The 13,793-nt window shown below is 55.1% G+C and overlaps 1 protein-coding gene across 5 annotated transcripts in view; it reads left to right on the top strand.

The window, feature by feature from the left end:
* Positions 1-13,793, top strand: part of SIPA1L3 (signal induced proliferation associated 1 like 3) — a 214,779-nt gene that overhangs the window by 192,515 nt on the left and 8,471 nt on the right. For 4 of the 5 annotated variants that reach the window (XR_004322355.1, XM_032486153.1, XM_032486152.1 and 1 more), the window contains exons 17-18: positions 8,658-8,823; positions 9,678-9,921. Coding sequence is in view for 4 of the 5 variants with exons in the window: in XM_032486153.1 (XP_032342044.1) it covers positions 8,658-8,823; positions 9,678-9,921 (410 nt within the window). In the remaining variant the exon portion in view is untranslated. The remainder of the gene's footprint in view (positions 1-8,657; positions 8,824-9,677; positions 9,922-13,793) is intronic. The other variant, XM_032486155.1, reaches the window with a different exon arrangement.

The raw sequence follows: 13,793 nt of genomic DNA, 5'->3' as shown, positions 1-13,793 counted from the left end.
CAGGAATTCACTGAATCCTCAACAATAGCTCCATGAGGTGAACCTATTATTTGCCCACTTTTCCCAATGAGGCACCTGAGGCCCAGCATCTCACAGCCGGTAGGGGATGGAGCTTGGATCAGAGCCTAGGAACCCTGGTCCAGGCTCCTCTTCAGTTGGGTGTCAGGGATCTGCCCTCCTCCATCCTGTGACGTTGTCTTTCATGACCTGGGTGAGGCCATGTGGATGACAGGAGGCATCAGGAGAGAGAAATGGGATCCCTGGAGACGTCACGGGTGAGCAAGCCGCTCTCAGGCTGAGCATCCTGTCCACGCACCTCACTAACAGCTGGGGGCATCTGGATAACTAGATTTTGATCCTTCACTCCCCTGATTAAAACCTCCAGGGACTTCCCCTGCTCCCAGGATTAATGATGAAGGCTCGTATCTACTGAGCACATACACTGTACCAGGCACTAGTACACTGCATGCTTTGCCCAGACTCCCACGCGGACCCGGCGTGACCCGCCTCCGCACTCCTCTGCGCTCATCTCCTCCCATGCTCCCCTCATTCACCCCACTCCAGCCACCTGGCCTCTTCCCGCGCCTAAGCCCTGCCACACACGGCCGACCTCAGGGCCTTTGCGGTGGCTCTCTCGGCCCTGGAGTTCTCTTGCCCTGCATCTTGTGTCTGGCTCCAGGGGGGCTTCGTCCAATGCCCCCTCCTCAGCCTTCCCAGCCATTATTCTGTCGCTGTTCTCTGTTCCACTGCCTAGTTGCCCCACAGGAAAGCAGGGATCACTGTCTTGGTCACGAGATTCTTATAGCTGCCAGACATCAGTGGGTGCCCCGTCAGTGAATGGAACTGCACCCCCATAGGATCCTGTAAGGCCCCCACTTTTCAGGATGGCCAGAGGGTCAGGCCCTGCTCACCCCACTGTGCTGTTCCATGAGGGCAGCTGCCCTGCCTCCCCAACGTGCCTGCTGTTCCCTCTCCCAACCCGGGCCCCTCCCCACCCGGCTCACTCCTTTCCACCCACCCGCAGCTGGCTAGGCCGTGGCACCAAAGCCCCTACACCAAGTGGCTCAGCAGCAGAAATGCATTGTCTCGGGGTCCTGTAGGCTGGAAGGCCGAGTCGGGGTGTCGAGTCAGGGTGCCGGCAGGGTTGGTTCCTCCTGAGGGCTGGGAGGGAGGGAGGGACCTGTTCCATGCCACTCTCCCACTCCTGGTTGACTCGCTGGCAGTCTGCAGGACTTCTTGGCCTATAGATGCATGGCCCAGTCTCTGCCTGTATCGTCATGTGGCGTTCTCCACGCATGCAGGTCTCTGGGTCCACATTTCCCCTTTTTATAAAGACACCAGTCATAAGATTAGGGTTATGGTCTCAGCACAGCCATGCCATCCTCAAAGATGCTCCCCGAGCCCCTACACCAGGCTCACTGCTCCCGCCGACCCCACACTTCTTCCCTCCCTCAGCATCTGTCCAGGGCACATCAGATGGTCACGTCCTAGAGACTTGCTTCCTTCCTGTTGCCCCACTGGACTGAGGGGTCTGGGAGAGCAGAGCACCTGAGCCCCCCTCAGGGCCCAGTACATAGCAGGCACTCAGAAAATATCCCTGGATACGTGACAGCCATCAACAAACAGCAGCCCCTTGTTCTCAGTGATAAGATCCAAGGAAGTCTTTTTACATACGTGTGTGTGTGTACACGTACGTAAACTACATATATAAAATATTGGGGGACACAAATAGTTTCATAGTTTCTTACATTTATTAATTTAGTTATAGATACATTTTTAAAATCACATGCGTAAGATTATATGTTAATACAGGATTAATCCTTTTGTCCACACCCTCCCATTTCAAGAAGCTGGTTTATTCAGACTCTCCCTGCGCAGTTTGGAGATAATGTCTTTGTCATTGTTAGAGACACTTCTGAGTCACTTAACCTAGTTTTCCAGAAAACATTGTCTTTACTTCTAGCTAAATTATTTGAGACTAAACATGTTTGTTTTAAATCTGTGTATAATTCTGCTGCTGAATGTTTTATCCCAAGGCACAAAAACTCATTTGCATAACTTATTTACCTACGTTTATTGATACCTACCCTGCCAAGTACTGTCATAAGCCTTTTACCTACTTTAACTCATTTAATCTGCACTATAGAACAATGAGGTGTAGGTACTTTGTATCCCATTTTCCAGGTAAGAAAAATTGAGGTCACATAATAGTTGAGTCCCTTGCCCAGATTCACTTGGTTAGTTAAGGTTAATCACTGCAAATATTATGATTGTTGGTTTTGTAATTTGTCACCACATATTATGAGCTTTTCCCCAAAGGAGTAATTACCAGGTCTGCCTCCTTTGTCTTTGGTTCTGGTCTAACGCATCCCCAGAGGAATGAGAATGGCTGTGGCTGACATGGGGGCGCTGCCTCTCAGCCAGGCTGCATGGCTAGGGCTGTGCAGACCTGGCCCCACTGATCCTCCCAGAGACCTCCTTTCCAGTTGGGGAAACTGAGGCACAGGTAGAAGTGCATAGCCCAGGACTCCTCCCAGCAAGGTAACTAACAGAGCATCTCATCACGTGAGAGAGCAGGGAGGACAGGCATCCAGGGCAGTGGCTCGTGTGTTCTGAGGACTAGCTTCTTGGTGGAAATAGTCTCAGGCGAACACTCTGTTGAAGAAAAGACAGAGTGAGCTGGTGAAGGACAGAGAATCTGCATGCTGAGGGGACCGAGAGCACCTGCAGGTTCCTCGCCCTCAGCCCTTCTGTCTCAGGCTCCAGTCAATCCTACAGGGCAGGCCAGCAGCTCTGCCTCCAGAGATGGCCGGACGGCCCTGTTTTGACCCCTTTGTCCCAAGACACTGGACTCACTGGCCTGCCTTCTCCCAGCCAGCAGAGGGGCAGAACAGCATGGGGTCAGGGCGGGACTCCCTCATCAGCTCTTTAACCCCTCAGCTTCCCTCTCTTTAAACTGGCCTGACAGTTGTCCCTACCTCCCAGTCGTGAGGATTTATGGAGTTAATCCACGTGAGGACCCCAGCACCGAGGGTGAGTTGCCCAGGGCTTACCAGGTGAGGGTGTGACTAGGCCAGTGGGTTGTCAGGCTGGATCCCTGTGGAGCAGGAGGCAGAACCAGCGGCCCTCAGCCCTGCCTCCCCATCCGTCCTGGGCTCGTCCTCCCCCGCGGGCTCGTCTCAGCCCAACCGAAAGGCTGTCCCTGGAGGCTAGCGGCTCTGCCATCACTGTTGGAAGCCCTTGGAGCATCAGGGCCCTTGCCGGGAGAGCAGGATGATGGTAGGTAATGGCGATGATGGCCATGAGGAGGGAACTTAGCCACACAAGGTGCACCGGCCCCAGGTGAGGGCCCACATCACCATGTGCCATGCACACTGAGCGCTGCTTTCTGAGTGTCCTCAACTCACTGTGCCTCCGTCCCCCAGCCTCAAAAGGGAAAGACGGGAGTGCCTACCCCCCAGAGTTGGCGTGAGGATTCAGTGAGTCGTAGGGAAATGCCCGGTCATCATGGGCTCTGGTGTCTAGTGGTTAACATCTGGCCTTTGGGCTCCTTCCTTGAGTTTAGGGGTCCTGGGTCCAGCTCAGCCCAGCCACGGAAGGAGCAGGGGAAAGCGTCTCGCAGACATCCCCACCCCACGGCACGGTTGCCCCCAACTCCCACAGGCCTCTCCCAGCCATCCTTCCAGGAAAATCTGCCTGCTGCCTAAGGTGCAGACCTGGTGAGTGTCCTCGCCAGCGAGGTTGGCAGAACCCCCGAGCTCAGGCAGGCCGACAGCCTGCTAATTAGCTTCATTAACCCGGCCCCGAGGGAGCTGCCCCAGTTGGAGGCCAGAGTTCCAAGTCAGCAGGATCGGCCCAGCCAAGTGGGAGCCCCTGGTTGCCATCCATTTCTGGCCCTGTTATCACAGGAAAAAGAAGTTGCTGTTGTCTGGGTCCTGACCGCAGAGACTTCTTTGTAATTTTTTTTTCTTTTTCTTTTCCAATGTAAGCAGTTTAATTCTACAATATGGCAAATGCGAGTTCAGACAACCTGGGCAAATTAGAGACTGTCTTGTGCTATCGGTCAGAACCTTGAGACAGGACACCTCCTTCTGGGTGTTTTCTTCATTTGTGTTTTTAAAGATAAAACACGCACAGGATAAAAACCAAACTGATACAAAAGGGTTTGCATTGAAAACCAGGCCTCTCTCCCTTCCCTGGCCCCCAGCCATCCAGCTCCCCTCCCCAGAAGCAAAACGTTGTTTCATTCCTTCTGCATCCTTCCAAAAATGTTCCAAACATGACGGAGCACGCGTGAGTGTGTGTGTGTCCCTCAGGCCTCTTTTTGTTTATCGATGCAGTCACCCCCTGTCCCTGCACCTCCAGCCTTTCTCACGCGCTCTTTTCTCAGCTCAGCGACAGTTCCCTGTTAGTACATACACAGTGATCTCATTCTTCTTAACGGTCAGAGGATAGTCCATTCTATCCTCAGAGGTCATTAGGTTTAAACAATTACGGAGACCAGAGATCTTGAGAAAAAGGGAAAAGATCGGAGATGTACAAGCCCAGTTTGGTTTAGTTGGGGTTTTGTTCTTGTTTTTCTCTCAACCTGGAATTTAATAGCATCTTAAATGATTGCTTAGAATTTCAGTTTAGAAAATACATTGGAAAATTCTTCCAGAAGAAAGAGAATAAGGGCAAGAGTGATCGATTTGATGCTCCAAACTGAATTTCATCGTACTTCCTCCCGTTAGATGTGTCGCAGCAGCCCACTAACACTGTCAGGCCACGTGGAGCCCGCAGTGGATGGATAAGTGCAGAATTGAGGGCTGGGGGAGAAGGTTCTAGCATGATTTCTTCCAGTGAGCCAGCCTTGCACTGTAGAATTAGGAGTGTCCCCCGAGAGTCCTGCAGGTCCTGGGAGCTGGGAAGGTGGTTGTAGCAAATGAACACAAACAGAGCAGGGAAGGAATGCTTGTGTTCTTTTGGCTTGACTTTTTAAAGGATCTCTCTAGTTTTTTCTGTCTTGTAAAAGTCAGTCAAGCTTGTTGTAAAAGGAAGGAAGAGAATAAGGAAGGTGGGAAGGAGGAGATGGGAAGGGAGGTTGGCTGCTTGGTTGGCAGGAAGGTTGGCTCCGTGTGATACACATTTGACAACGAATTTTGAGGGCCTCAATGCGGCAGGCCTTGTTCCCGACACTAGACATGGAACACAGAAGGCTGCTGGTGGGAGGAGTGGGGCTGCAAACACAAGTACACAGGACAGATCATCGTGAAATGAATACAGTGAGGAGGTAACACTGGACTGTGTGATGGAGCTCACCGGGGCAGGGAGCAAGCACCAGGAGGCCGAGCAGTCAGGGGAGGCCTCTATGAGGAAGTGAGCCAACCTGGACAGTTGAGAAGCTGCCACTTGCAGGGAATGCTGGGGAAGGTAGCCAGAATAGCCAGTGTAAAGGCCCTGAGGCAGGAACATGCCTGCTGTGCTAAGGAACCCTGAGAAGCCCTGTGGGAGGGGATGAGGGCTGAGGCGGAACAGGACAGCTCATTTTGGACTTCATGGGCTGTGGTGAGGAACGTTTTTAAAAAGTGAATTCCCCACCTAGCCACCTCTGGAGCTGAGAGTTAGGTAAACTTCAGTATAGCAAGCTAAGCTGTGTGTGAGTTTCATTTTCTAAAAATGATTTCACACTGCACATTCTGCTTCTTTATTCCCATGACATATCTGGGAGAACCTCTTTCTATGTCCCGTGGATCAGCCCCACTTCTCTTCAGCAGCTAGATGGTCCCTGGAGAACCTCGCCCTTCCCCTGCCCGCCACTGCCCAGTTCTGTGTGCTCCACAGACAGGACCCCACGAAGCTTCCCCATGCACCCTGGCACACGTGGGTTCATGCGGGCCTTTCAGAAGGCAACACTCCCAGATGTAGAACTCTTAGGGCCAAGAGAGTGCACGTTTTCAAGTTTGCAGCAGGTCATTTTACACCCCTCCCAGAGGGGTGCCTGTGGACAGTGCCCCTTTATTGCAGTAGATGAGCTGAGGGCCCAGCCTGCTCCAGGGTTGTTGGGCGCACAGCGGGCCCAACGCTGAGTCACTGCATCCCCCCCCCCCTTGCAGGGGATTCTGGGAAATGGCAAACTCAAAAGGGAAGGTGGGGTAAGTCCCCTTCCAGCTCCCGCAGGAGCAATATGTACTCTAGGGTGTGTCTGTCTCTTTCTCTCTTTCTGCCTCTTTCTGTTTCCCTCGTTTGGATAGAAAGCTTTTCATTTGTGCAGAGAACACTCTTCCCTAATAATGATGGAGCCAGAATTACCCTAGACCTGGAATTCTCATTTGGGGAGGAATATGACCTAACAAGAAAATGCTCACCACCCTCTCTTCCTTCCTTTGTTAAAATCCCAAGCCTGGCAGCTGAGAAAATGAGAAAAAAATGTAGACTTCAATACCCTCAGGAGCCCAGGGTATCTCATTTCTTCCTGGATTCAAAGACTCTTTTTTTCTTTCCTGAGTTACAAAATGATGAAGTCTAGGTATCAGCTCTTTTTAAACTAGTTTTTATTATTATTATTGTTATAACACATGATTATAGTAAAAATAAATTCAGACAGTTCAGAAGGATGTGGGTATCAGATGAAAAGTAAAAGTCATTTTTCCACCTTCTGATAAGACTTTCACTTCCCAGAGGTAATCATTGTTCATAATTTCTTCCAGAATTTTTTTCTGCCTATAAAAGCATGTTATTTAACCAAATGTGATTACGTTCCACATACCATACATCTTTTATATGCCGTCTCTGTGATAGAAACATGACAGTCAAGCACAGTGGTGACAGCTGAGGGCTCTGCAGCCTGGTGGCCTTGGCGGGAACCCTGACTCCCCTGCTCACAGGCTGGGGGGCTTTGGACAGTTACTTTCTCTCTCTGTGCCTCGGCTTCCCATCTGCAACATGGAGGTGCTAGTAATAGTGGCTGTGGGGGAGGGCTGCTCTGCAGATTTCACAAGGTGATGGAGAGGGCCTGGTGCACCCTGAGGGCACCCTGATAGCTGTCCTTACCTCTTTTCTGGGGGGTGGCAACAGCTCAGGTGAGGGACCCAGTTTTCATGGTAGAAGACCTGACTCCAAAGGCTGGGCCAAAATCAGAGGATGAGGGGGAACCTCAGGGGAAGTCCCAGGAGTGGAGGACTTGGAGCCCCAGGGGAGTCAGCCTGGGCCAGGAGAGGGCCAAAGGGCGGTGGGATGATGGTCTGTGGAGCCAGCAGAGAGAGTTAGGAGCAGCAGAAGAGGGCTGTGTGCAGCTCAGGGGCCTGGGCTGCCTCAGGGAAACTCATTTGCCCAGTGTCTGCTCTGTCAGGTGCCAGCCAGGCGCTTTGCAGCAAACCCCAAAATGCTGTGAGGTCAGCCTGTTTCCCACATGAGCAAACCAAGGATCAGAGAAGTGGTGTGACTTGCCCAGGTTCCCACAGCAGGAACAGGCAGAGCCTGGACTCAGACCCAGGCCTGTTTGCCTCCAGGGCTCCAGCTCTTAACCCCAGGCTGTGCCTCAAAGACTTTCAGACCACAGAATGTTCTGGAAGGCAGCTCTGGGTCAGCTTGGGGAATGCCAAAGAAGAGAGTGGTGGTCAGAGTGACGCTGGCTCACAAACCGACTTCTGAAACTGGACGATCAGTAGAAAAGCAAGATGGCAGCAGCTGGGGGGCTCTGCCTTGTACAGTGACCTCATCTCTGGATCCCCCCAGTTACCCCATCATGTGTGAGCCCTCTTACCCAGCGTGAGGGATGAGGAAACCAAAGTTAGGGATATCTGGTGCCGGGCCCTGGAGCGCTCAGGCCAGAGGTCTGCTGCCTGTGGCCAAGCACTTGCCATAGAGACCGGTCCCCGGGGGTGCTCCCTCTGTGGGACCCCATCCCTCTTGTGTGGCTGGAATCCCTGGTCTGGGCCACCCGCATCTCTCACCTGAACAACTGCGGGAGCTTGCTCACTGTGTCCCTGCTTCCATGAGGGTCACTTTTCCATCCGGGACCCTTCTAAAATGCAAATCAGGGCGTGGCGCTCCCCAGATCAGAGGCTCCCCATATGCAAGTCCCCTCTGTGGCTCATAGGTTCCCAAACATCTGCCCCAGCCCCTCCCAGGCCTCACCTCCCACCCCTCACCCCCCTCGCCTACTCGCCCCTCCCCCCACTCCATAAACTCACCCGGCTTGTTCCCCCTCACAGCCCAACGCTTGCTGTTCCCTCTGCCCAGAGCCCGCTTCTACCTGGTGGATTCCTGCCTTCCTCCAAGGTTCAGCTCAGACTCCATCCCCTCAGAAAAGCCATCCTCCGTCCCTGTCAGCCCCTCTCCATTTACCTGGCTTTATTTTTCTTCAAAACCTCCCCTCCTCCCATTATGTTCACTTATTCGTTGCCAGGCTTCCTGACTGGAGTCAGCTCCACGTGCAGGGCTGTGCCTCCACCAAGAACACGCATGGCACAGAGTCGGTGCCAGGAGGTCTCCGTAGGATGAGTGAGCGGAGAGAATAAACCTGGTCTCTCTGTCCCACTTTCTCCCGGTGAAGCGGAGAAGCTGCCTGTGGTCACTCGCCCAGTGGCGGCGGCACGGCCTTCTTGCGTCAGGACCGCTTTGGGCAGCGGCGCGAGCCTCCCAAGGCCCCTCCGACCCTGACCCTCTCATTCCAGGCAGGTGGACGGCAACACGAAAAACGTCTTCGGGCAGCCGAGGTTGAGGGCGTCCCTCCGAGACCTCCGCTCCCCCCGGAAGAACTACAAGTCCACCATCGAAGATGACCTGAAGAAACTCATCATCATGGACAACCTGGCGCCCGAGCAGGAGAGAGACGCCGCGGTACGTAGAGGCTGCCCCCGCCTCGCCACTCACTGAATCAGGCAGGCCAGGGAGCCGTGGGAGGGCGAGGCGGGAGGAGGACTGGTCCCTGCGCTCACTCCCGCCCTCCCTGCCCATGGCCTCTGCCCATAGCACCTGCCAGCCTCTTTGGGTGTATGTGGCCAGGATGTCACGTTGGTCAGGGAGAAGAGTACAGTGTAACCTGGCCTTGGCAGGCACAGGGGAACTTATTCCACACCAGTACCTCACGGGACTGGAAAGGGAAGCTCTTACTGGCTTTCATGTCATCCTCCTGAAGCCCACAGGGGAAGCAGTCCGAACCGCAGGGACCAAGAGGGGAGGAGAGCTGCCCCGGGGGCCTCCAGGCCCTTGTCACGCAAGGGTGGGGGAGGCCAAAACAGCAGACATCCTTAGTCCCTCACTCCACTGCTCCTCCTCCCTCTTGTCCCTGCCTACCCCCAGCTACATGCTCAGGCAGGCACTCTCTCATGGGGACCTGGGGGGCCGCAGTCTGTCTGGGGTTCTCTCCCAGCAGCATGAGCACTGGGGGAAGCCAGCACTCAGTCCCTAGTGTGCCCACATGGACTGACTTCCAGTGCTCCAGCTTGGGTCACACCACCTTCCCTGACCTTGCCCGGAGCTGGAGGCTGGGATCAGCCCAGCAGAACCATGTGGGCCGCTTGTGGGGGAGGAGGAACCCCCAGGGGGAAACTGGGGTATGTTGACCAGAAAAGGGTAGAAATGGATGTTGGGTGGGTAAGGGCCACAGACATCCCAGACGGGAAGAAGCCACTACTGAGGACAGCAGCCATGGGACTGGCCGTGACCACATCCAGTGTCCCCTGTCTTGGCAGCAGTCACCACAGAAGAGTCTTCAGCGGACGCTATCGGATGAGAGTCTGTGCAGCGGGCGTCGGGAGCCCAGCTTTGCCAGCCCCGCCAGCCTAGAGCCCGGCCTGCCCAGCGACGTGCTCTTCACCAGCACCTGCGCCTTCCCCTCCAGCACGCTGCCCGCCCGCCGCCAGCACCAGCACCCCCTCCCGCCCGGCGGCCCCGGTGCCATCCCTGCCACCGGCAACGGCTTCCCGGAGAAGAAATGTGAGCCCAGGCACCAAGGGGGTGGGAAGCAGAGTGGGCGAGCTTGTGGATCACCTGGAGGTCAAAGGCTGGAGGTCATCTGGGTCAGAGCCAACTGAGGGCAGGAACTGAAGTGCACTGGATGTTACCCACAGAGGAAGGGGTCTCCCCGGGGTCACCTCAGAGTCCAGAGCACCCAAGGATGGGGGCCACCTGAGACCAGAGAGAATGTTAGTCTTTCCAAGTGCAGGCTAGAGGGCTCAGCGCCAGGGCCCTGAGGATCAGGGGTTTGTGTTAGCTATCCTCCAGCCTCAGCTCCCTGTTCTGGCACCAAGCAGACTGCCTCGTAATTATTTATTTACCTACCTGACTTCCCCCAGGTCGGCCAACTCTTGAAGGGAGGGGGTGTGGCCCATGTGCCCCTTTATTCATCCAGCAAATATTTACTGCAGAGGGTGCTGTGCACATGGTCCCCATCAGAAAGCCATGTTTTGGCTGGGGTTGGCTGTGCCTTCAGTCCACCCTGTACTCTGTTATCCACAACCCCAAAGGCAGTGAGGTTTGGGCCAAGCTCACTGGGCAGCAGTGCCCCACCTGCATGGATATGAAGCTGTTTGTGGTCCTTCTTTACCCCACTTGGTGTGGATGATCAGTTGCTTCGTTGAGGGATGCTCGTGTGGGATTAGGGGGTGCTGCCGACCTTTCCGCATGTGTTCTGTGAGTACGGCGCATCATGCTTTCTCAAATCCAAACACATCTTGACTTCAGAGATGTGTCTACCCCAAGGGTTTCAGCCGAGGGGCTGTGCCCCTGTGTCGTCTAGTCAGAGCCTCTTGTACACTTCAGGGGATGGGGTGGAGGAGGCTCTGGGACTATTTTGACGGGTTCTATCTCCCCTTTTAAAATTCTTTCATGGCTCCCCATTACCCTAGTGTCTGAGTCCATACTCCCTGCCCTGGTGTTTTGGGGCTTCCACCCTTGGGCCCCACCTTAGTCCCTCTACTTCATAGTACCCTCCCTTACATCCTCCGATCCCCCACTCTCCCTCCTCAGGGCAGTCTACATGGCTGTTCCCTCTTCCCGCCATGCTCTTCCCCTGACCCTATTCCTGGTAATTCACTCCTGCTTCTTCTTCAGAGCTTTGCTCAGTTATTGCTCTTGCCGGGAGGTCTCCCTTAAGCTCTGGGCTGGGTCACCTCTCCCATCTTAAACTCTAGAGCACCTGGTTTGCCCCTCTGTTTGCCCCTTCATTCCACAACTGTTTCCTGAGCACTTGCTCCGGGGCCGGCTCTGCTCTGGGCACTGGGCACATGGCAGCGAGAATGTCAGAGCATCCCTGCCCTGGCAGGGCTAAATTCCACGGCAGTTCCTCTAGCTTCCCTAAGTTCTCTCTGTGTCTCCTTCCTTTGCCTCTCATCTTTGCTGCCCGGTCTGTGCCAAAGGCAGGGCCTGGCCCATTGTAGGTGTTTGACACATTGTGAGGAGAAAGCGAGAGAGGGGCCAGGGCAGAGATGGTGTGCACGGAGATCACAGACCCAGACAAGGCAGATAGAATGCCCTGGACTAGCTCTGCCTCATCCTTTCAGTCTCAACTAAGATGCTGCTGCGTCCAGGAAGTCCTCCCTGACTAGACTGAGTTAGGCACCTCCTCTGGGCCCCCGCAGCCTCCTGGCTTGCTGCATCCTATCCTGCTCACTCTGCCTTCTGTTTCTCCATCACGGCCCCACTCAGCCTGGGCTGTCACTCTGGGAATGGGTCTGGGTCACTAGGGTGACAGCAGCCCAGGGTTCCTGTCTCACGGAGCACACACATCTCTTTGCCCATCTGACTCTCCTGTCCCCCTAAACCAGAGAGAATCCCATCTGGCCTCTGTATGGCCGGGGCCCTCAGGCCTCTCCACCCCTCTACGCCTGCTCAAGAGCCCTTCCCAAGCCACATCGGGGGTGAAGAGATGCCATCGGCTGGGCCTGGGCCTCGCTGATGAAGGGCCCTCCTGCCAAGGAGCCTCTCACAGCAGCGCCTGCTAAGCACTTGCTCAGCAGTGGCAGCTGCTCCCGCGGCCCCCACCCGCTCAGCGGGGACGCACTAGGAGGCTGGAGAGGACGGAGGTCAAGGGCTTGGCATCCTTCCTGCCTTGTTTATTCTTCCGAGCGCTCATTCACTCTGCAAATGCTTACGAGTACCACACGTCCTGAGAGCTGGGCGGCCCAGGTCCTGAACTCAGTCATAACCTCTCCGTGCCTGTAAAATGTGGGCAAAAATAGCACCTACCTTAATGGGTTCATCCAAGAATCAAACTAGTTAACAGGTGGAAACACTAGCTCAGTGCTTGCCGTGCAGTAAGCCCTGAGGGAACACTGGCTATTTACGCAGTTTTTTGTTAGTACCCCGTCACCAGGAGTGGGCACTTTAATCTGTCATAAGTCAGCTTTGTGCCTCTGGACTAGAGAGCGGGGTTGAAATAGAATGTCAGCAGGGACCTTCTGGACACCAAAGCCATGTGGGGTCGGGCTTAGAGCAGGTCAGCATAGGACCCTGCATGTCACATCCAAGGGCCACCACGGGTGACAGCAATGTGGGCAGGACAGCGTCCCACTCTGAGCCTCAGTTGCTGCCCCACCCCCACCCCATAACACGGGGTCATGACAGCATCTCCTTCCTGGCTGATTGGACGTGTGGCCGAGATGACCCCCGTAGCACCCAGCGTGGTGCCCAGCGAGGGGGTGCAACCAGGGGACATGGAGCAGCCCGAGTCACCGCCTGACCTCTGTGCTTCCCTGTCACCCTCAGTGAGCCGAGTGAGCTGGCACGGCGAACTCACCCTGTCTGTGCAGCAGATGCCACTGCCAGCGCCACTCTCATGTCTGTCACTATCAGCACCTGCGACTTCAGGGGCCTCTTTCTCTGCCCAGCGTGTCAGGCCTGACTCGACCGGGTCTCCCCACAGGGACCCTGCCCCGTCTCAACACCGTCCTTACATGGAAGACCCATGTTGTGGCTTCAGCCTGGCACCCTCCCCTCCCCTCCACTCCAGACTCATGTGGCCAGTGCCGCACCGCTGTCTCCTTGCAGGTGTCTGAGGCATCTCACACTCCACACCTCCAGAAACTACTTTCTGATCCCACCCCCCAGTCTTCCCTACCACCCACCCCATCTCAGTGCCAGCTCCCCGATCGTGAAGTCACCCTGGACCCTTCTCTCCATCTCACACCCATGTCCACTCTCAGGAAATACTGTTGACCCCACCTGGCCCTGTCCACCATTATCTCCCTCCTGGACCATTGCAGCAGCCTCCTCACTGCCTCCCTGCTCCCTGCTCCCCCCGCCCACACAGACACACGATCGTGCCCCACACGAAGCCAGAGGGACCCTGTGCACACCCGCGACAGGTCATGTCCCTCCCTGCTCAGAGCCCTGCGGTGTCTCCATCTCAGTCAGGGCAGGAGGCAGAGATCTCATCACAGCCCGCAGAGCCCCGCACAATCCAGCCCTCTCGTTTCTGTGACTTTCCCTCCCACTGCTCTCTGTCTCTCCCTCTGTCACAGCCACAAGGGCCTCTTCGGTGTTGCTTAAACCACTTTCCCGCCTCAGGGATTTTTCACTGACTGTCTCATCTGCCCAGAATGCTCTTCCCTCAGGTGCCTTGCTCACTCCCTCCCTTCCTTCAGAGCTTTGTGCAAAAGCCGTCTTCTCAGCGAGGCCCCCCAGCATCCTGCAAGGTGTACCCACTTCAGTATCCGGCACCCCAGCCCCTTACCCTGCTGGATGTTTTCCCCGGGCGAGTATCATCTAATAAGTATAATGTATTTATTTAAGTAGAAATGTGTGTATGTGTTATATAATCGTATTCAGAGTGTGACACAATGTGTTGATTTTTCTGTCTCTCACGTTGT

Source organism: Camelus ferus, chromosome 9 (assembly GCF_009834535.1).
Source record: "Camelus ferus isolate YT-003-E chromosome 9, BCGSAC_Cfer_1.0, whole genome shotgun sequence".
Classification (NCBI taxonomy): Eukaryota; Metazoa; Chordata; class Mammalia; order Artiodactyla; family Camelidae; genus Camelus; species Camelus ferus.
Note: the sequence above shows the minus strand (reverse complement) of the source record. Positions and strands in the feature narration are given on the sequence as shown.